Here is a 23,614-nt window from a genome sequence, read left to right on the forward strand (position 1 = left end):
GTGAGAAGAAACTATGTTAACATTGTTCTTACAAGAGGAGAACCAGGGCTCTGCAATTTGAAAGGACTTCAACTGTTTTTGATAGAGCCTTACGCCTTGGGTCCTCTGGAGCCCAAGACGATAGCATAAAAGATAACCTCATGACTTCCAGTCCAGGCTGGCTGAACAAGGTGGCCTGGGAAGAATAACTAGCAGTACAAGTCGTGTGGGATAATCTATTTTAATGAAACTCATTATATATATATTTACAAAAAGAATAAAGGAAAAAGACAAAAACAAAAATAGATATTACAGCTTAATAAAAAGTACAACTGAGCACTGTGGGCTGGAGGTAGGATACCCACCCGCAGCACGCCCACCCTAATGTGCCATCTGAGGGCCTGGAGAAAGGACAATGGGAAGGAGACAGTAGGCTCAGCCCAGAGATGTCCCTGTCCTCAGGGGTTCAATGTAGTTTGACCCTGACATTCAACCTTTTGTCCTTCCCAGTCAGGAAGGTGGCTGGGTACAGGGGTGGGGGTGAGGAGCAGAGAGGTACAGGGCCAGATGGAAAAAGTAGAAGGATCCTGAAGGGCAAATTAGGTGGGGGTAACTAGGGAGTTAAACAGGAGCAAGAAGCTTCTATTTGTAATCCCAAAATCTGGCATGAATAGAGAAGGAGGAGGAAATGGGGAAGGGGTGATGGGAAAGGGGAGCCGAGGAAGGGAGGCAACTTATTTATCTCTCCCTGTCTCTTTTGGAAAGTTCCACTCTTTTATGTTAATCCCAGTCTGAGACAGGCCCAGGGAGGTTCCAGTGACAAATTAGTGGTTGTGTCCCAGTGGGACAGATGCTCTAGGAAGTGAACTGCTGAGCTGGCAGGAAAAGCTGGGGTCCTCCTCAGTATGACACAGCTCCTGGCTCCCGGGGAGCAATGAAAAGGACATCAGCTTTGGCATTGATGCAGTAGGTGACGATGAGAGAGAAGATGAGGATGCCGAAGCCCACTATCAGGGTGATGAACTGCAGCGGGAGGGAGGGCAGGAAAGGAGAAAGGCATTCTCAGAACTCAGTGCAGTTTTTTGGATAATTGTTTGGGGTTTGGAGCCACGGGAATTCTGATGCTGGCTCTAAGCACCAAGTATGGAACAATCAAGGGCAACATCTCTCCAGCCTATAGACTTTGTCTCCCCATTTGAAGAGAGAAGTAAAGTATCTCTGTTCTTGCTTCCATCTTGTATTACTTAAATTTTAGGCATTTTGAAAGGAGGGCCCAGGGCTTTGGTTCTCTTGCGACACTTACATTACTGACTTGTGACAGGAACTCAGTACATTAGACTGACTCATCCCAGCTGTGCCAGATGGGGAATGCCAGATGGGAGTTGAAGCTGTGAAGTTCTGGGATCCACAGGGGCTCTCCAGAATGAACACCTACTCAAACTATCTGTGAAGAAAGGCCTTCTGGCCGGGCGCAGTGGCTCACACCTGTAATCCCAGCACTTTGGGAGGCCAAGGTGGGTGGATCACCTGAGGTCAGGAGTTTAAGACCAGCCTGACCAACATGGTGAAACCCCGTCTCTACTAAAAATAAAAAAAAATTAGCTGGGTGTGGTGGCACATGCCTGTAATTCCAGCTACTTGGGAGGCTGAGGCAGGAGAATCGCTTGAACCTGGGGGACGGAAGTTGCAGTGAGCCGAGATCGTGCCATTGCACTCCAGCTTGGGCAACAAGAGTGAAACTCCATCTCAAAAAAAAAAAAAAAAAAAAAAAAAAAAAAAAAAAAGAAAAGCCTCCTAAGGGAACATGCTGGCTGACCAGGGACAGATTTGCAGTAGCCTTTTGCTATAGATGTGGGGCAAATGGGAGATGGAAGAGGCTATATGACACAGGAAAGCAGAGAAAGAAGTCAAACAGATCCCTGCCACCTCCCCTCCTGCCCCATCTCACCTCAAGCTCTTTACTGGCGATGAGAAATATCCGGGCACGGATATCTTTCCAGCGGCTCTCAGTCCATGTAGAGTATTCAGTAGAGCTCCACTGACTCAGTTCAAAGGCAGGAGACAAGGCCCTGGCTAATCGTGCAGTAGAACGCACACACCGGGGGAGTCGGTCCGTCTCATTGGAATTCAAAGGGCCCTGGACCCATGAGTACTCATACAGCTGCACAGAAGATGGGCCACAACACATGGCTAGGGTGATGCTCTTCTCACTCGTTCCCTCTACCCTCTATCAGTGCCATGCTCTAACCAATTGAGCTAACTGGCTGCTGTCCCTTTACCCTTCAGATGGTCCACTTTCACCCAGGCTTTTCAACATCCAATTGCTGAGGACTGCATCTCTCCACCTCTCCATCCCAATCCCCTGGGTCTAACTAGGTCTAGAAGAACCTCCAACTTTCCCAAGGGAAAGGGGCCCCAGGGCACTTCCGACACCCACCACCACTCACATCCTTGTTTTCACTTGGGACTTTACTTGGATCCTGGCATTGCTCTCGGGTGAGGTTGACCACCGTGCCAGTCAAATTTGCCAAGGCATACTGTACAACATAAGTGGTGTTGGTGGGGCTAGAGACAGCAATGTAATGTTGAAGAGGCCCGTCACCTGATTGCAGACCAAAAGGAAGGGAAGATTTGGTGGGTGGATGGTGGGTGAAACAGGAAAAGCCCAAGATTGGCAGCAGCCAGAAAGAAGGGCAACGGAAAAAGATCCATCGAATATGAGAAGAAAGGAAAACAGGAGGTAAGAAAAACAGAGAGGAAAAAGAAAAAAAATAATACAGGTTAAACCAAAATGACTTTTTCTCTATCCCTTTCCTTAGCTAAGGGTCCCATTCCCACACCAGATGCTTACCCAAGTAGGACCTTAGGTCCTGCCTGAGGATAGACTGGAACCATGAGTTGTTGGCTTTAATCAGGAACCCATAGAGCAGGCGGGTGACCTAGGATTGGAACAGTAAAGAGAGAAAACCCTGTGACTTGAAGGGAGCCTAGGGAAAGAATTATCAGTGGAGACCCAGTCATGGGGCAGGAACAAGACTGGCCAGATAGACTGGAGTTGGGAGACAGTGGCTGGCTCATAAGACGCAGATGAGGCCCACCCAAGAGCTCTCTGGGGCATCAGGCATTCTCACCGGCATCAACAGTCATGTGGAATTCCAAGGTTTGGGACACTAGGGCAAGGGAGGATAGGGACAGCTTGCTGTGTAAACAGAAAGGAGCTAGGACCCATCTGCTTACCGTTTGGGGATCAGCCTGAACTGTGTCGCTGAAGTTGGTTCCTCCTGCAAGCTCATACAGAGCACGTCCCAGCACCGTGGCCACATCTGCCAGGGCCTGTGGTAGGTGAGGAGGGGGCTGAATGGCCCACCTCTCCTATCCTCAAAGGCTAGCATCTTCACTGTGTGCCCCAGGCTCCCACCCAGACTGGCTCAGTGCTACCTTGGCAGTGTCTGTTACAAAGTTCAGGTCCTCTTCAGGGCTCAGCCATTCGGGATAGCTCATATTAATGTTCTCAGCAGTGTCGTAAATACTCTGGTAATATCTGCCAGGAAAGCCGGCATGAGCCTTGGCTACATTTAGCCAGGGCTCTGCCCCTTTCCTCCCTCAAATGCTCCTTATGCAGGAACTCAGTATCTCATTTTCAGCATCCAGAAGAAAGGGGTGAGAGACAATCAGGATCCCATATTCCAGAAGGTGTGGAGAACAGGGAGGTAGGAGTGAGGGTGAGGTGGTTAGTGAAAATTAAAGACTTTCCTGACAGACAAGGTAGAAAAGCTGAATGAGCTCAGATCTTTAAACAAAGGAGAGACTCTTCTACATCATTTGGGCTGGAGATATGGGGGATGGCTAAGATGATTATCAGAGAACTCTGCCATATATCATGAGATCACAATTGTATAACTGTTCCAATGAACATTTATATTTAGGGTGGCTGGGAGCAGGAGGTGATTTGCAGGTCTTAGGATCAGGTCTGCTCATAGATATATAAGAATACATTGATGAAATCACCATGATGATCCTTATGGAGCCCCAAGGAGACAGATCTTAAAAGAGAGGCTGGGCTCCACAGTCTTTACCATCAGTAAATCCCTGTCCCACACAAAGTCAAGTCAGCTACATAACCAAATCCGAAATGTGTGCAAATGATGAATCCTCACTTGCCCCAAAGTGGTACAAGGATAGCTTTAGAGAAGACAGCTGACCCTAAGTGCTAGGATTGTCACTCCCCTAAATCAATGAGAAGGTGCTACTTGGCTGGGGTCAGAAATAGAGCTCAAGCATTTTCACTCCAAAACTCATTTGGCTCCAGGGAAGCTTGGCAATCCAGCCTGAGTAAGAAATCCCCTGTTATCCAAGGCCTCAAGTTAGGAGCAGTTTAAGGGTAACCCAGACCAAGAAAGAGGTGACTAACAGGGCCTTACTTTGTATCTCTGGAGCCCCATCAGCTATAGGAGGCACTTTTACCCTCACACTGAACCATGGCCACCTACCACATGGCAAGAACATGGTACATTTCACAGAGTATGAATACTGTTTCTGGCACCTCTGGGTGAGTTCCAGAGAAGGACTGCTTTCTGTCCTCTAGCCAAAGGGCCCCCACCATCCTTCCCATGCTTGTGTTTGAGATGATGCCCTCTGCTGGCAGCCCTGAGGAACTCAGGACCCCGGAGAGGTAGGGAGCAGTGGAACCGTAACAGAGGATTGTGACAGGAAAGGGCTAAGAGTGAGGATGAGTTTCTAAGATGAATATCCAGTCAAACAAATAAGGGTTTCAGTTCAGATGTGAAAAGGCCACTGAGCAAAGAATACAGATGGACCTGAGGTTCTGGAGGGGTAGTGTGGGAAAGCGGAGGGCAGTGACCTTCCTCCCAGACTGCAGAATAGACTCTCTTCAAGAATGAAGAGGGTACAGGGCCAAGTGATTCTTACTTGTTATGGAAGGCACCAGAGTGGTCAGCCAGAACAACGCCAGAGATGTTTCGAGCTCGAAGAAATCGCTGCAGGGAAGATGGTGGGAGAGGCTGGGACTGATTTGGCCTCCTGAGGATGACAGCAGGGACACCAGCACCACTCTTCTCCAATGTGACCAGGAGATCCTCCACCTGGGGGGTACGAGGGAGATTAACTGATGGGAGGCTGGGGGATGGGAAGCAGGAGGTCTCTTTTAGGCCTGAAATGCTCTATACTTCAAGTCCCCTGCTTGGGGAGCTACCCTATCTCTAGTAGACCTTTATCCCTCAAGCCTTTTGGGACTAAGGCTCTCTGAATTTCCTGTAGCTGCCACCATTCCTTTTAGAGTTAGAAAACTGGGGCATAAAGAAGACACCTTTTTTTCATATTTATAAGTAAATTCTACTGTCTTCAAGACTCTGCTTTATCCTCAGTGGATGCTTCACTTATTATTTTATTGTGCAGAATTGGAGGGAGCAAATAATAATAGAAAACTGCGTGCTGAATGCCAAACAGATAACCAATTCTTTAAATGCTACAGGAGTCCACGGCAGGGATGATGCTGAAGGCTGGAATTGCAGAAAGAGGGCCACCTGGAAAAAAGCAGACCTAAAGGTGGACCTAGAGGGAAGGGAAGGTTTTGAACAAGCAGTGAGGAGGAAAGTGGAGGACAAGTTGGGCAGGGAGTGTGACACAGCCAGGACTTGGGCAGAGCAGCCTTGACAATTGGATCCATGGGGCAGCAAGGCAAGAAGGGAGCTAGTCACTCACCTATCCTTAATGGGCAGTGGTAGTCTGCTAGGCAACAAATGATCAGAGAACTACCCAGTCCAGGGAACCAATGGAATGCCACTGAGCTCCTGATTCTTCCCAGCAGCAACAACAGCTGTGGTGTTCATCCTTTGGCCAACACCCAATCCAATCCTGTCTCTTACCCTGTCTCACAGGCCCTGGGGGTTGGTGGAAACAGGGCAGGGGTTGGTGGAAACAGGGCAGGGGTTGGGGTCTGGATTCTGAGCTGTAGGAACAGGAAATGAGGGGAGATGCTTGGGTTACCTGGTTCCGTACAGACTCATTTTTCTGAGAAACAGGATCTGTGTGCATCCAAAGCTCTAATGAAGTTCTTAAGGCCACCTGGGGGGAGGATGAAGAAACAACACTTGGCCGGGCGTGGTGGCTCATGCTTGTAATCCCAGAACTTTGGGAGGCCAAGGCGGGCGGATCATGAGGTCAAGAGATCGAGACCACGGTGAAACCCCGTCTCTACTAAAAATACAGAAAATTAGCCGGGCGTGGTGGCGGCCGCCTGTAGTCCCCGCTACTCGGAGAGGCTGAGGCAGGAGAATGGCGTGAACCCGGGAGGTGGAGCTTGTAGTGAGCCGAGATTGCGCCACTGCACTCCAGCCTGGGCGACAGCAAGACTCCGTTTCAAAAAAAAAAAAAAAAAAGAAACAACACTTAGAATCAGTCTCCTGTTCTGGGCCATGCCTAGGGGATAGAAGTCAAGGGAAGAGGCGGTGGTTCCTGCAGTTAAGACCACAGAACAACAAAGAAGGAAGCTTTAATTAAAAAGGAAGGGGCTGGGGGACATGCCACATACCTGTCCCAGCTCCACAAATGAGTCAACATTCTCTAACTGCACAGGAAACTTGCCCTTCTCCATGTCGTAGACCATCCTTGAGCTGCCAATGTAGTCAAAAGTTTCCTGAGAGATGGAGGTAGGTGGGAGGGGGAACAGAGATTCCAAAGGGTTAGGAAAGCCTCAAAGAAGCCCAGGTCATCAAAGCTGTAGGCAAGACGACTATTTCAGGTCACCCCAACTGCTAGTCAGCTTACAGTCATGTGACTTTCTGCTTCTCTTGGCCCCACCTCTCAGCTGTGACTATCCCTCATATGTATGTATTACAAGATTTCTCAAGCCCACAAATGGGGAAAGTAGCCTTAGTAAAGGCCTAAGATGAACATCAGCTATTATGTGTCTGCTTCTTAACTGTCCCCCACCTCCAGTGACTCAGCCACAGATGCTGTTCCCTTATTTTAGGGCTGTGGTCCTAGTGATGAGAGTCAGGAGCCTCAGGGCTCCTGGGTGGAGATAGCAGTAAAGGAGTCCAGAGAATAAAAGTAAAAGGCCACCTCCAATATATCTTATCAGTGGGGGAAAGAGGGGGCTGGTTACATACCAATTCAGGGTGTAAAATCTTCCTAAAAAGAAGGAATCTAAGCTTCCTAAAATGGAGGAATCTAAAGGGGAGACACAGGTAGACACATCTGGAAGCTCTGTGCTGGTTAACAACTTAGGTCAAGTGCTGAGGTCTTCTCCAACCAGTAGCCACTCTCATCTTTACTATCCTCTTTCTTCCCTGCCATTGCACCCCAGCCAAAGAGCCCTTACCCCTTGAAAGAAGACAAACATGACATTGCGGGGCAGGGTGGTCACATCAGGTGCCTTTTGCAAAGCTTCAGCAGCAGCCAGCTGGGTGACAAAGGAAGCCACTGCGCTTTCAGCTCCCGGGGCCACATTCCAGAAAAAGGAACGACTATCCAGCTAGGTACAACAGAAGAAAAGTCAGGGGATATATACTTTAAAACCGGCCCCAAACCTCCTTTCTTGCTCCAGTCAAGAGAATATACCTGTCCTGTGGCAATGGAGACAACCTAGGAGTCCCACAGCCCAGATTCCTCCCCATTTGAGGCTTCCCAATTTAGCAACTTTGAAATCTGATATGCTAGAGCGGGGCCTACCAGCTCTTTTTGTGCCAGCCCTGCCCATCCTGATCAGAAGCCAACACTCACCCGGGTGGCAGCAACCACAACCCTGTCGTCAGGCTTTAATGTCCCAGTTGTATTTATAGGCTTTAGCATGCTCCACACATTGTAATCAGACAGGGGGTCACAGACGATTTCTAAGCAGGACACAAACAATGAGAGATCAACAAGGCTAAAGGAGAGGGTAGCTATAAAGGCAACATTGGAAATCTCTGACCAGTGCCCCACGGACTCTAAGTCGTTTTCTCTACTTCCAACAGTCCGAGGTTGGCTTCTCTGCCACCATCCACTTTAGGAACAAGCTGCCTAAATTTTTCAGAATTCTTTCTAGTTCTCCCATGCAGAGCTCCTTCATGGTGTCTACTCCTTCCCTATTACAGTCTCTCTAACATTCCCTGGCCTGGTTCCACTCTCCCTCTGCCCCTTATTCCATTACCCTCATGGTTTGGATCTGCCCTACCTGGGTTGATGCTGAAGGTGCTTTGGATGGAGCTGCGCCGCATGCAGGTGGCAGTGCTGATGACAGCGTGCATGTGTGAGAAGAGCTGCATGGCACACAGTGGGAAGGTTGGTGCTGAGCCATTCTGACTCAGGTTGTGATCTTGATAGCACTGAAAGGTGAGATGGACCCCACTGAGACAGCTAGTTTGTGGAGGCCCTCCCTTACATCCTAGAAGGAGGAGGGCCCAGTTCCATCCTTTTGGGATGGAGCCACACCCTTTTCGGAGACATTTATCCCTGAGCTATAGTTATCCTGGTACAACCATAGGATCTATAAGGTCAAAGAGAAAAACTCATCAAGAGTTACAAAGGGTTGCAGACTCAGTGGTTTAGTTGGAGATGAAATTATCCCATTCCAGATGGCCTGGCCCAATTTAAAGCTTCAGCCACTGAAAAGATTCAGTGTGATCTGATACAAAGAGCACCAAACTAGAGATAGGAAATCAGATATGGCATAGCTTGGAGATCAACTCACCATGCAACTTTGGACAAATCTCTTAACTACTCTATGAGTCAAAATGGAAATACTAGACCAGAATTAAGGCACATTAGAGCTAAAAAGAAGCTCAGAAATTACCAAATTTAATTTCTCAATCTCTAGTCCAATGCTTTTTTTTTTTTTTACAATACTAGTGGTTCTTAATCTAGGCTGCGTACCTTGTTTCATATTTTTTTTTTTTTGAGACGGAGTCTCGCTCTGTCGCCCAGACTGGAGTGCAGTGGCGCAATCTCGGCTCACTGCAAGCTCCACCTCCCGGGTTCACGCCATTCTCCTGCCTCAGCCTCTCCGAGTAGCTGGGACTAAAGGCACCCGCCACCACGCCCAGCTAATTTTTTTTGTATTTTTAGTAGAGACGGGGTTTCACTGTGGTCTCGATCTCCTGACCTCATGATCCGCCCGCCTCGGCCTCCCAAAGTGCTGGGATTACAAGCGTGAGCCACCGCGCCTGGCCTCGTTTCATATTATTCTTTCGGATATTCTTTATATTTTCTTCTAGTGTAAAAGGCTTTAATGCTATAATATCAAGCAGGAGCAAAATGTGGGGAAAGAATGTGAGAAAAATAAACATCTTGGTTCTTTTTAGAGCAACTGTCTTTCAGCAGGTGTACCAGTAGAATGAGCCACCCTCCAAATAGGAGAGCCTATAAAATAATCCCTTCTTTCTTTTTTTCTTTTCTTTTTTTTTTTTTTTTTGGTGACACAGGGTCTTGCTCTGTCACCCAGGCTGGAGTGCAATGGTGCCATCTCAGCTCACTGAAACCTCTGCCTCCCGGCCTCAAGCGATCCTCCTGTCTCAGCCACCCGGGTGGCTGGGACTACATGCACACACCACCACACCTGGCTAGAAAAATAATCTTCTTTCTAACTGGAATTGCTAGGAGCTGGCAGCGTCATTACCTGCTTGATGACTTTGGTTTCATTTTCATCTTCAAGAAGAAAGATGGGGAAACTAAAGTCTTCATAAGCCAAACCATTGCCCAGCGAGTTCCACTGTGTTTCTCTGCAATGAGCAAACTCTGGCCCATAGGAATTGGAGTAAACACCTGAAGGGAAGGATGGGGAATAGGGGGACTGGTTACTGGGACACCAAGTACTTAGGAACCAGGTGAGGGTGGAAGAATCTTTCAGTTGGGACTAAGAGTTCAAAACGAGGTGGTGACTCAAAGAAGTAGGAATGAAGTCTATTACCATCCACACTAAAATAGAAAGACAATGGTATCAGGGAGTCTTAGGCTGTAAGATTAGGGATGTGAACACATGACAAAAAGAGATAATGCCAGGTAAGGCAAAGGAAGGGGAAGCAGGAGAGGGAAGGGATGAGCAGCAAAGACAAATAAACACTACCTCCTGTTTGGGAGTCAGTTACTGACACTACACACAGACATCCCTCACAAAGACATAAGACCGAAGCAACAGTGAGCCTTAGGCGACAGTAGGCTCTCCTGATCCTTTGGGACACTTACCAAACCCATCATTTGGGCACTGCACACTAGGAGAGAAGCCTGAGGCAGGACTGGGCTTGGTCAAGGACACTGCAAGACCAGCAATTCGGCTGGTTCTCCCTTTCAGCTTCTCCATTACATCCCTGGAATAGGAAAGGAATTCCATGAAGGAACACAGGAAGGTATCAGACAGCCTGACATTCCGCCTCCAGGATGGAAACAAATGGGGAACTAGGGGAATCAGACTGTTGACTTATTTCTTCCCTTTCAGTCTCTAAATTCTGAGCCTGGACAATGATCTGCTCTAAAATGTAGAGCTTTACTGAGTAAGGACCCCAGGGAGGAAGGGGAGGGGTGCCCAGGGTTACTCAGGGACAGGGAGGTGAAATTTAGCCCTAAGCTCAAGATCATTTCTTTTGATGGTACACCTTTCCTTCTGAGGACCACCCCACCCTCTCCCCTGACTAGACCAGGGCAGCCAAGGGAAGTTTTCACTAATAAGTGGGACGACTGTTCACTGAAACTTTCCCTCTATGGATGTTTTCCCAGCAGATACATCTAGTTCTTACCTGGTAAAAAGCTTGCTCTCCAGCAGAACCATGTAAGGGGGGTTGGGGCCATCAGTCAATACCCACTGTAGGTCCTCTTCTTTCTCTACTACATGGATAACCCCTGTGTCTCCACTAATTGAAGCTGCCAGGACAGAATGAGTCAAATTAAAGCTTCCATAGTTAACAATGCTGACTTTGCCTCACTGATTCTGCGTTATCTTTTATCCCCTAAAGATGTCACAACATATTTGGGTGAATACAGGCACCTCTAGATTTGAACTGAGAAGCTGTTGCCCCAGCTCCATCTGAAGGTTATCAGGAGGGAATGGAATATAAAAGAGCACAAGAGGACTCATTATATGCCAGAAAGGTTCTGTGAACTTCATTTTCTTGCCCTCTGCCCTCAACCTTATTTAGCCATATACATAAGATTCTACAACAATAGACACCAAAGTTTTCAAACCTATATTTTCTCTAGGAAATGCCACTAAATCTCTAGCTCAGGGTTTTAGCTTTGAATCTTCCTTTGTAAAAACACATGCGTACATGCCCTTGGCCTCAGGAGCCTTCCTGGATCATCATTCCTTTTGCCCTTTCTGGGAATGACTTTACTTGCTTCTGGCCAGTTTTAGATGAGGTTAATCAAGAACTCTGAGGTTTCTAAAAACAGAGCTTCCCAACTGATAAGCCTCGAATGGATCAGAGATGTGCTCTCATTGGTTCTCTTCATTCCAGGAAACCTAGGGTTTCCAAAGTTACCTCCAGCCAGGAGCCTACTTATCATTCACCCCAGGATGCCCTGAAAATATCACCCATTTCTGTATGTGCCAGGATGCCATACAAATAACATTTTCTATGTGTCTCATGACATGATAAAGATTAGGAAGCACTGTATTAGAGGATGGATGATCCAGAGTCCAAAATACTTTGAATTCTACATAATTCAAGGCATTAGGTAATACTCCTTAAGTCCCCAGTGATCTGTGTGGAGATATCCTAGGGTCTCCCTGTGAGTCTTCTCCCCACAGAAAATTGGATGTGTTATTCATAAATTATTTTAGACCAGTAGTTCTCAGCCCTGGCTGTGTATCAGAATCATTTTAGAGTTTTAAATGCCCACCTCAGCCTCCCAAAGTGCTGGGATTACAGGAGTGAGCCACCATGCCCGGCCCTTGCCACAGCATTTAAAACATGGGAAAAGGAACAAGTAGTGTGGCAACTAAAACATATATAACTTCGGCCGGGCACAGTGGCTCATGCCTGTAATCCCAGTACTTTGAGAGGCTGAAGTGGGTGGGTGGATCACTTGAGGTCAGGAGTTCGAGACCAGCCTGGCCAACATGGCGAAACCCCATCTCTACTAAAAATACAAAAATTAGCCAGGTGTGATGGTGCACACCTGTAATGCTAGTTACTCAGGAGGCTGAGGCAGAGAATTGCTTGAACCTGGGAGGCGGAGGCTGCAGTGAGCTGAGATTGTGCCACAGCACTCCAGCCTGGGTGACACAGTCAGACTCTGACACTGACACACACACACACACATACACACCCCAAAACTTCAACTCCAGGGAGGACAAGAGGAAGACAAACTATGATACTGGACTGAAAAAAACCTGGATTCTAATCTGGGTTCCAACTAGTAATGGTGTAGTCTTAAGTAACTTGCTTATTTTCTCTGGGCCTTCAATGAGGTTTTCTACCTGTATTCATCTCATACTATGGGGACAGATGAAAGAAGGAAGAAAGGATAGAAGGAGGGAGGGAGGGAAAAGAAACCTATTTAAAGCCCCCTTTGAGAACTTTAAAATGTCCAAGAGAAGCAGAGCATTATAATCAGAAATCAAATCTGGGTATCACTTTTTCTCCTTAGTTTTATCATGTTAGCTACACTAATTAAAAAGGGCATAGCCTGCTCAGAAAAGACAGACATGATGAAGTAAGATTTGGAAATAAGTAGGTTGAAAAGGAACCATAATGAGGAAGTGGCCAGAGTCCCGCTTGCCTCCTCTTGTTTCTCTGTACTGGCACTTGGCTTTACCTCTAGAGGCTTTGCTTCCCACAGAGCTGTTTTAAGAACACAGAGTAGAAGGACTCGTTCCCAGGGGAGTTTTCTTAGATCCCCGTTACAAGAGGATGGGGTCCTGGCCTTCTGTACTTTAGAGTGATGTTCCAGCAAAACCAGCAATCTGATCTCAGCCCACCCCGGACCTAGCTCTCTTCTACCTACAAACCAGTTCAGAAACTAAGTCCAGAGGGCTGGGCATGGTGGCTCATGCCTGTAATCCCAGCACTTTGGGAGGCCAAGGCGGGTGAATCACTTGAGGTCAGGAGTTCGAGACCAGCCTGGCCAACATGGTGAAACACCGTCTCTACTAAAAATACAAAAATTAGCTGGGCATGGTGGCAGGTGCATGTAATCCCAGCTACTCAAGAGGCTGAGGCAGGAGAATCGCTTGAACCCAGAAAGCAGAGGTCACAGTGAGCCGAGATCGTGCCATTGCACTCCAGCCTGGGGGACAAGAGTGAAACTCCGTCTCAAAAAAAAAAAAAAGACTCCCAGCTTAGTGCTTGGGCCACCAGATCCTGGCATCATCACTTCTTACCAGTATGATCTTGGGAAAGTTATTCAACTTCTTTAAGTTTTAGTTTCATCATTTATAAAGTGACAATAACAGTAAGACCTATTTTGTGGGGTTGTGGTGGGGGTTGTATGAGATGCACACGTAAAAAGCTTGGTATGCAGCATTTACTAAATGTTAGTTCTTATTAATCATCTTGCCTAGCTTGACAGACGGTTCTCTGTAACTGCCTACACACAGTCCAATATGAGTGTCAAAACTCCTAGCAGGACATCGATGTTACTTAGTATCTAGGGCACAGACAAATATGAATGTCCACAAACATGAATCCGTCTCAACTCACACTGGCAGCCAATCTGATGAGTGGCGTTGAGCAGGCGAACACAGGGAGCTGTTTTATTTAAAGGGATATATATCTTCCTCTCCACTGAGTTTCCCCTGCACAAACCTGATCGGAAGATAAAAAGTGTTAGAAAAATCTGAGAGACACAGGTACTACCTTCTATCGTGTCATTAACCTGATGTATGGCTTGGGTAAATCATTTAGTATCATACTTTCTAAAATGAGATTAAAGTCCATTCTTCTTATTTCTTGGGCACATTATCGTAACAGATACATGCTCTACATGGCACACAGCTATGTGCCTCAAAGGGTTATTACAAAGTCCATGTAGCGCCATTGACAGTGACACTAAAAGAGAGAAAACTTAGTCAAAGGAAATGTGTTTGACCTTAGATTTGCCAGATTCTGGTTGCACAGGTGATCACACTTCTGCTTGTATATCCTGTATGTATATTACTAATCGGTTAATACAAAGGTGCTGGGCTAAGAAAACTTTCTGAGACATTTTTCCAAGAGTGTGAACAGAATTGACAGAAACCTTAAGACATATACACCTGTCAGTTAATTTAACATCAGTAGGTCATTTGTGTGCCCACGGTGTGGGGCAGCTGTAGTTTCTCCTTTGAGGATCTTTAAAAACAATGTGAATTGGGGGAAGGCACAGTCATAGTTATATACAGACATTTGCATTTTAGGGAGTGACCAACTAAAAAGCCATGTATCAGTAAATGAACGCGTATCAGCAAACACTTAAGTACACTATAAATACCAAAAGTTCCTTGAATCGTTACTTCAGGGTCTTCACAGAGTACCCATATCCTACCTTATTCTTGCTTTATTGATTTAAAAAAAAAAAAAAACCTGAGGCAAGGCAGAGGGACACAGACTTAGGGTGTAATCAATAGAGGAAGAAATAAGAAATCTACCTTTCAAGCGCCGCACAGCACCCACAGAACAAGATTGCTTTCGTCTCAAAAAGTCTAAACGCGGGGAAGAAAGCTAACTTTCACACCTGTTCCTTTCGACTGTGGGGTGTGTGGCTGGGGTTGTGGGAAAAACGAGACATCTGGACAAAGTGGGAGAGGGTCAGGCTCGAAGTCCAGGAAGAGGCCTAGAGAAGGGAGTGAGGCGACACAACGTGCTGCGGGGGAGAAGGGACCTTCAGGTCCAGGCAAAGGGGGAACCTCTGTCGTGGGAACGAAAAAGAAAGAGGATTTACAGGGTGGGGGGAAAGAGGGGCAGCAGGAACCAGAAGGGAGACAGTGGCGGTCGCGGCTGGGCCGATCCGGAGAGTTCCCCTTAGAGAACGGAGCTCACGGGCGGGGAGGCCTCACCTGCTAGTAGGACGCAGAAAGACAGAACGCGAAGGAGACCCCGACTTCCCGGGTCAGCCCCAGAGCCACCCCCTGCCGTGGCCATCTTGCCTCTCCGCTGAGCGGAAGCCCCCGTTCGGCTCTTGTCGGGTAGCGGCCTCTCTAGGCTACCACCGACACCGTCTCTGTGGCCCGGAGCCCAAGACACCGGAAGTTCGTGTTTCCAGGCGCTTCCGGAAACCGCGGGAGAGGGTCGCTGACGTGGAGGCGTCCGAAGGGCAGCAGGGTGTGTCGGGGCTCGGATTAAGACATCGGAGTCGGAGACCTGAGAGATGCTAACCAAATTCGAGACCAAGAGCGCGCGGGTCAAAGGTAGTGGAGAATAAAAGGGGGAACATGGAGGTTGGATTTCAGGAGTGGCGCTGACACCGACGAAGAGAAAATGGGTAGAGATGCTGGTCGAAATGGGCCCACCAGACGGACCCGGAGGAAGACGGAGGGTGGGAGAGAGGTTAGGCCTGGCTGGCGGTTCTCCAGTCCCCTCTTCTTTGGTGTGTCCTTGGGCTTCGATTTACCTGTAAAGTGGCTCCCACACTGCAGGGGATTCCTTAGACCCCCTCCCTATTCTTTCTTCTCCCTTTCCCTCTTGGCTGTGCTCCCGATTTGTATTGTTCTGCAACAGAGGCCCTGTGATCTGTTGGCTTTTTGATAACTGTGTTATATGGAGTGGTCCTGGGGACTGAGTCTCGATCTCTGTTACTCGCACCCGAGTCAGTAGCTTTTTTAGAGACGAGTAGTGGCTACCTCACTTAAGGAGGCCTTGGCTGCAGCATCTCAACATCAGTGCCTCCATTCGGCTTTATTTACTACCCGGAAATAGTACTTGAGGCTTATAACCCCAATAAAGTCTCAACTTGATAGAGTTGCCAGATAAAATGCAGGACACCCAGTTAAATTTGAATTTCAGGTGAACAATGAATAGTTTTTTAGTCTGTCGTTGCTTACCAGAAATTCAAATTTATCTGGGCATCTCGTATTTTTATTTGCTAAGTATGGCAACTCTGGAGCTCGAGTGTGGGTCATTGGGGGTGGAGGGCAAATACTGAGATCGCAGTATTAGCCTCAGAATGTTAGAATGTGAAAGGCAGAGAAGTAAGGTCTCCGGAGACCTGGAAAAAATAGTATCTAGAATATTTAGTAAGATGCAGCGTAACAAAGTGGTTAGGAACTTGGTCTTTGAAGTCAGATGGGCTTGCCTTGGAATCCTGAGATATCCACTAACAAGCTGTATGTGTAGGGTGACTTACTTAAGGTCTCTAAGTCTGTATTTCCTCATCTGTAAAATAGTCTTTTATAGAGAGAATTAAAATGAGAAAGTATATGGAGTGTATTTATTACAGCGCCTGGTGTAGACTCAGTAGCTCAAAAACTGGAGGTTGTTATCAGTGTGTGAATATATTCTGAGCAGTTTCTAAGTCTCTTGGGAAACTTGACCTTGAAAGGTGGGTACCATTAAGAATTTCTGAGACCTGTATAGGTGAAATGTGAAATGGGTCTTCATAATCTTTCAGTTTTCTTTTCTGCTCCTAATTTCTTGCTGGACAGTACAGAAGGAAAAACAAAGATATCATAATATTTGAGGGCAAACATCCATTGTTGAGTGTACTTATATATCATAATAAAAAAAAAAAGAACCTAATGGAAAAATAGACAATTTAGAAGAAAAATTGTAAATGTTCAATAAATAATTAAAATAGTTCCACCTCACTAGTAATGAAAGAAATGCAAAAAAAAAAAAAAAAAGTGAAGTTACTTTTTTGGGGGGAGGGTCTTAGATTTATAAAACAAAACAACAAATAGTTGATAACAGCCTGTGTGCAAAATGGGCACCTCCATAAACTTTATGAGACTATGCTGATACAGTGTTTTTACATTTAAACTATATGTACTAAAATGTTAAGTGCACATATTCTATTCCTGAGCAATCTCACAGGTCTTTAGCCTAGAGCAGTAATAATGCAAATAGGTTAGATTAGGTGTAGAAGTGTCTTCAGTAGGCTCTTCTGATAGCCAAAAATTGGGGGACAAAATGCCTGTTAGAATAATATAAGTGTAGTACATTTGTCCCCTGTAGTTAAAAAGAATGAGGTTATGTTTATATGTACTTTCATGAGATCCATATTATATAGTTAAGTGAGAAAGAAGTTTGCAGAACAACATCATAACGTGATCCCCACTTTCATAAAATACTAAGGCCTATGTCTATGTGTAACTGCATTAAAAATCTGAAAGGATACACTTCGAACTGTTAGTAGTTGTTATCTCTGGGGACTTCCATTTCCAGTCATGATAGAATAACAAGGGCCAGATTTACCTTCCCACCTTAACTATACAACTGAACAAAATGTATGAAACAAAGATTCATACATTGCTCACAGACGTTGGGCAACAGGCAGTGCAGGAAAATAATTCTCCAGAGAAGGGAAATAAACAAGGTGAGTCTTATGATTGTCGTAGATTACTGCCTAGAGAGTTTTTAGGCTTCAGTGAAGAGGTGAATCCCTTGGTCTTTCTGAGGAGACGTAAGTTTAGAGTGTGGGGAAGCAAAGATGGCTAGATTTTGCTGGGCAAAATACCGGAGAAGAGGGGGCTGCAGAGAGAGAGCACTCGAGACCTGCAGGATGTCCTCTCAGGTCTTTGAGTACTGATCCGCAAGTGAGAAAACTATTCAAAACCTGAAAAAGGACCACTGGAAAGGAGAAGGCAGAGCAATCCCCAGAGTTCACACGGGGCTGGGACTAGTTTGTGTTCCTACTTGCCAGAATGGAAAGACTTCCTAATATTACAGGGCTTCAAATAGAGACCTCAGATGGCTATTGCTTTAACAGTGGTTCCAGATTAAGCCTAGAATGAAGGCTGCTGTAGCCCCCCTGTAATAACCTAAAAGCAAGCCTTGAAAGGATCAACTGATTCCAAGTAATTTAATTGTATCCTAGAGCAAAGCCCAAGAATATGTAAAGGAATATAACAAAAATCTAGTACCAAACATAAAATTCACGATGTCTGGCATCCAGTAAAAAATCATCAAGCTTGTCGAATGAATGAATGAACCTAGGATTAACCTTGATGTTTCTTTTTCTTATCAGAATTGAGAGAAGGTGACATCATGGGGCTTAGTTAGCTCATTGTATCATTTTCTATTTTTTTCAGGGCTCAGCTTTCACCCCAAAAGACCTTGGATCCTGACTAGTTTACATAATGGGGTCATCCAGTTATGGGACTATCGGATGTGCACTCTCATTGACAAGTTTGATGAACATGATGGTGAGATATTTCTAGGAGGAAGTTAAAGGAGTATAAGTATTTATAATATCCTGGGGTATTTTAAGCCTTGTTTGACATGGATTCTTCTATGATTAAAGAATGTGGAAATGATAGAACTGAAAAATCCTGAATAGGAGTCACCTTAGAGATTAGAAGGGATGGCTCTCTCTAACATACGTTGCCTGCCTTCTCCACCAGGTCCAGTGCGAGGCATTGACTTCCATAAGCAGCAGCCACTGTTCGTCTCTGGAGGAGATGACTATAAGATTAAGGTACAGAGGGTCTGTCATAACTGAGAAGAAAGGACAGAGGATGTGGGAAGGTTTGGGAATCATGAAAGGGACTGAAAGACAGGAAATTTCATTCATACAGAGCTCAGGCTTTTGACAACATTATCCGGAGAACTTACTCAGCAAACATTTATTGAATGCTTACTGTGTACCAGACACTATTTTCTTTTTTGGGAATTCAAAAATAAATAAGAAATGGCTTCTGTTTTCAAGGAGCTTTTATTCTAATAGAGGAGATAAACATATATCCAAGTAATAGCATGTACAGTTTGGTAAGTGATATAATAGATATTCACAGTGAAATAGGAAAGAGCAGTATAGGTGCAAAGACAAAAGGCATGCCACAGCTAGATACAGGGCAGCTCTTACTGGTTTTGTATGGAGAAAACCTGGAGAAATGGTGAGAGAAGGGGCAGAAGATGAGAGGGGCCAGATCATGGAGTACCTGTTTGCGGCGCTCAGGAGTTTAGATGTTATCATGCAGATAACAAGGAGCCATTTAAGGAACTTAAATACAGGAGCGATACCAGATTTGTATGTTTTTAAAATGATTACTTGGTGGTAATTAAAGAAAAGATTGGATGATTTGGGCAAGACTGGAGGCAAAAATACCAGTTAGGAAACCTGAGCTTAGGTAGTAGCATTTGAAATGGAGAGAAGGAGATGGATGTGAGAATTTAAGGAAATGAATCAGTGTGTCTGTTGGATGATGGCCAGTAAGGAAAAATAAATGAGATGGCCAGTAAGGAGAAATAAGGGCCAATAAGGAGAAATAAATGAGATGACTTTCAGTCTTCTAGTTTAGGTCACTGGGTAAAGGGGGTGTCATTAACTAGGAAAGGAAAATCAGGAGATAGTTTTCTGGAGTGGAAGAGAATGGATAATGAATTCCATCTTGTCTCTGGTGATTTTGAGGGACCTAAGGGACAGTCTAGTTGAGGTGTCTGTGCTAGAAATATATTTGTGATTTGTCATCATGAAGGGAGGAGCCAAAGGAGAAGCAGTAGAAGATATTGTTCAAGGAATACGTTGAATAAGAAGACAGACCATCATTTAAGGCAGAGAGAGGAAGTAGAGTTAGTATGGGAAACAGTGATTCGAGGGGTTCGAGATGAACCAAGAGGGAGAAGAAGCCTCTTGGATGCCAAGGAAGAAGAGAATTTTGGGACGGAGAAAGCATTTAGAATAAGATCAAGATTGAGAAATAACCTTTTAAGTGCTTAATTTGGAAGGCCTTAGTGTGAAATGAGGAAGCAGACAGAATATAGGCAATTCTTTAAAGACAACTGACTATCATAATAGCAAAAGTTAGAGCCAGAGACTAGCAACCTATAAAAATAAATCAAAATTTCCTCCGTTTACTTCCTTTAGTTGTTTTCATTAAGTCTATGTATCAAACCAAACCAGTGAAATTTACTTCATAAAAAGGTAAAGTCTTGTTCATAAGCAACTTCAAGAAGTTATATATTGTGATTATACCACAGAACTTAGGTGATGTGAGTAAAGAGTGACAGCTGCCTACAGAGAAGAGAGCTAGTAGAGTTATAGGAAGGACATTTCTTTCTGTTTTCTAGTTTTTAGGCACCACATCCTGGGGCAATCAAAACTCAAACCGCCTGACAGATCTCAAAAGCCCATAAGGAATCACCTCATAATATTTTTGTATTTGTTATTTATAGTGACGAACATTGAGTATCAAGAATGGTTAACTTGGGATTCTTATAATCTGTTTAAAAAGGAAAAACTGGGTGTTAATTAAGAAAAAGTTTTCCCAAAATGACTAATATTTTGGAAAAGAAATTATCTTCCACTTATGAAATGTCCAGAATAGGTAAATCTATAGAGACAGAAAGTAGATTAGTGATTGTCTGGGGTTGGAGGGGTTGGGAGGAAATGAGAAGTGACAGCTAATGGGTATGAATTTCTTAGGGGAGTGAATAAAAATGTTCTAAAATGGATGGTTGCACAACTGAATATATTAAAAACCATTGAATTTTATACTTTATATGAATAAATTGTATGGTATTTGAACTGTATCTCAATAAAGCTGTTATTAAAACAAAGGAATTCTTTATTAGCTGGTAGATGTGTAGTGCTATCATTTGGTGGGTTTTTTTGGTTTGTTTTTTGTTTGTTTGTTTGTTTTTTGCGATGGAGTCTTGTTTTGTCACCCAGGAGTGCAGTGGCGTGATCTCGGCTTTGCAGCCTCCACCTCCCGGGTTCAAGTGGTTCTCCTGCCTCAGCCTCCCGAGTAGCTGGAATTACAGGCATGTGCCACCAAGCCCGGCTGATTTTGTATTTTTAGTAGAGATGGGGTTTCTCCATGTTGGTCAGGCTGGTCTCGAACTCCCGACCTCGGGTGATCTTCCTGCCTCGGCCTCCCAAAGTGCTGGGATTACAGGCGTGAGCCACCGCACCCGGCCCATTCAGTGGTTTTAATTAATTTAATTTCTCTGATGACTAATAAACTTGAACATTTTTTCATAAAAAGGGGGATTATCTAGAAAAGTCATGTCTGTGGACCATCTTATTGCTTGCTATATCCAGATAAATGTAGCATTAGTATAATCCTCATTTACAAAGAATAAGACAAGGAGCCCAGCAAATGGTCAGAGTATTCGTCTAAAACCCCTATAAGTTTTTAAGGATTTACAGTTTTGGAGCTTGACTTAGGCCATTAAAGGAGTCAAGACATTTTGAAGCTAGAAATATGAAAGTTTAAAACACTGAACTCTGTAAGGGGAAAAAAGTCAGTTAAAGAATAGTGTTTATGGTATGGTCTAATTTTTATGTGAAACTACTGTGTACATGTATATTTATATGTAGCTGATTGAATAGATAGAGGCAAAGGTATTGGAATACTTTAACTTTTCATGTTATTCTTATTTCCATGCATAATGCTTACTGAGCACTTCCCTTGTGTCAGGCACTGTGTTAGGTGGTAAGGGTATAGTGTTGAGCATGATGGACAAGAACCCTGCCTTTAAGGAACTCAGCATTCTTGTTTGGAAGATCATACTTTTGGATTGTCTGAATTTGTTATAGGAAATGATATTTTTATAATTTACTAAAGAAAAGTTAAGGCCGGGCACGGTGGCTCACGCCTGTAATCCCAGCACTTTGGGAGGCCAAGGCGGGCGGATCACAAGGTCAGGAGATCAAGACCATCCTGGCTAACATGGTGAAACCCTGTCTCTACTAAAAATATAAAAAATTAGCCGAGCGTGGTGGCGGGCGCCTGTAGTCCCAGCTACTGGGGAGGCTGAGGCAGGAGAATGGCGTGAACCCGGGAGGCAGAGCTTGCAGTGAGCCGAGCAAGATTGCGCCACTGTACTCTAGCCTGGGCGACAGAGCGAGACTCTGTCTCAAAAAAAAAGAAAGAAAGAAAAATATTAGAAATAGTAACAAGCTGGCCCAGATTGATTATAAACAAATATTAAAAAGAAATTTTAAAAAATTAAATAAAAAGAAAAATGCATCTGGTCTCTTATTTTTGTACATTTTAGGGGATTTTCTGAATGAGGAAGATAAGCTATTTTATATTTATGATCCTGGTTTTCATGTCTTCAGTTGTGTTCATTGATGCCTAGTACTTTGGTAGTTGACTCAACTTCACATCTGAATGTGATATTGTTTCTCTGCTTAGCTCAGCCTTACTGAGCAATGTAGTATTTTCCATGTAATAAGTTAAAGTCTGTTTGCTTGACAGGTGAGTACAGACCACATATGTATGGGCGTCGTTTGCCGTCAAGTTAGGAGTCTAAGAAGCTGATGCCCTATATTATTGTTTCCCTTGGAGTCATGGTATCTATCTGTCCTACTTTTTTTTTTTTTTTTTGAGACTGAGCCTCTCTCTGTCGCCCAGGCTGGAGTGCAGCGGAGCGATTTCAACTCACTGCAACCTCCACCTCCCAGGTTCAAGTGATCCTGCTGCCGCAGCCTCCCAAGTAGCTGGGATCACATCCGGCTAATTTTTTTTGTATTTTTGTAGAGACAGGGTTTCCCCATGTTGGCCAGGCTGGTCTCAAACTCCTGATCTCAGGTGATCCCCCTGCCTTGACCTCACAAAGTGCTGGGATTACAGGCATGAGCCATCGTGCCCGGCCTGTCACACTTTTTAAAAGTGATGGGTAAAGCACTTAAGGGGTCTATATTCAAGCCAAGAGCACAATTATGCAGTAGAAAAAAGAGTTTCAAATCAAGCCCTGGATAAATGTCTCCTGCTATTAAATACAGGTGGCTTCTTCCTAAAGAAAGAAAAACTTTTTTTTTTTTTTTTTTTTTTTTTTGAGACTGAGTCTCGCTCTGTTACCCAGGCTGGAGTACAATGGCATGATTTTGGCTCACTGCAACCTCTGCCTCCTGAGTTCAAGTGATTCTCCTGCCTCAGCCTCCCGAGTAGCTGGGACTACAGGCACATGCCACCATGCCCGGCTAATTTTTTGTATTTTTAGTAGAGACAGGGTTTCACTGTGTTAGCCAGGATGATCTCGATCTCCTGACCTTGTGATCCACCCACCTCGACCTCCCAAAGTGCTGGGATTACAGGCGTGAGCAACCACGCCCAGCCTGAAAAACTTCAATAATTTTATCTTTAGCTTTTCCCTAATCCTACCCCAACCCCACGTTGTTTATCTGACCTATATTTTCATTCTTGTTCTTTTCCCTTCAAATCTTAAACAAGGCTTCCTACCAAGGTTCCTACCTATTTAGAAATACCAAAATACAAATAATGTATATAAACCTATATTTATATACATATTTCTATCTCTGTAAAGGTATTGAGCCTCTGAAAGGCCCAATTTCTCTGAGCCTTTCAGAGGCTCAATAACTATATTTCTGTTTCTTAGTTTGATTTTTGTCTTTGCAGGTTTGGAATTACAAGCTTCGGCGCTGTCTTTTCACATTGCTTGGGCACTTAGATTATATTCGCACCACGTTTTTTCATCATGTAAGTAGTCATGGTGGCACTAGTTTTGGAGCATTCTTAGTTTCCCCATAGTAATCTTTATTTGATCCTTGAGAACCCATGTTTTAATAATAGAATTGTTTTTGGAGTGGCTCTTCTACAATC

At 44.8% G+C, this 23,614-nt stretch overlaps 2 protein-coding genes across 3 annotated transcripts in view; one reads left to right on the forward strand and one right to left on the reverse strand.

Annotated features, from left to right (window-relative positions):
* Positions 1-204: 204 nt before the first annotated feature.
* Positions 205-15,167, reverse strand: NCSTN (nicastrin). The gene is made up of 17 exons (XM_030824110.1): positions 14,948-15,167; positions 13,614-13,718; positions 10,710-10,833; positions 10,162-10,283; positions 9,596-9,741; positions 8,156-8,306; positions 7,723-7,832; positions 7,322-7,474; positions 6,530-6,634; positions 5,986-6,063; positions 4,909-5,081; positions 3,418-3,520; positions 3,217-3,312; positions 2,831-2,918; positions 2,427-2,581; positions 1,928-2,140; positions 205-1,002 (listed from the first exon to the last, which is right to left on the reverse strand). Exons 1-17 carry the CDS (start codon positions 15,030-15,032, stop codon positions 880-882), a joined length of 2,130 nt encoding a protein of 709 aa, XP_030679970.1. The 5' UTR covers positions 15,033-15,167; the 3' UTR covers positions 205-879.
* Positions 15,116-23,614, forward strand: part of COPA (coatomer protein complex subunit alpha) — a 54,041-nt gene continuing 45,542 nt past the window's right edge. For both annotated transcript variants that reach the window (XM_030824108.1, XM_030824109.1), the window contains exons 1-4: positions 15,116-15,298; positions 18,137-18,250; positions 18,449-18,522; positions 23,411-23,491. In XM_030824108.1, coding sequence (XP_030679968.1) covers positions 15,259-15,298; positions 18,137-18,250; positions 18,449-18,522; positions 23,411-23,491 — 309 coding nt within the window. In that variant the 5' untranslated portion in view covers positions 15,116-15,258. The remainder of the gene's footprint in view (positions 15,299-18,136; positions 18,251-18,448; positions 18,523-23,410; positions 23,492-23,614) is intronic.

The sequence above is a fragment of the Nomascus leucogenys genome, chromosome 12 (genome assembly GCF_006542625.1).
Source record: "Nomascus leucogenys isolate Asia chromosome 12, Asia_NLE_v1, whole genome shotgun sequence".
Lineage (NCBI taxonomy): Eukaryota > Metazoa > Chordata > Mammalia > Primates > Hylobatidae > Nomascus > Nomascus leucogenys.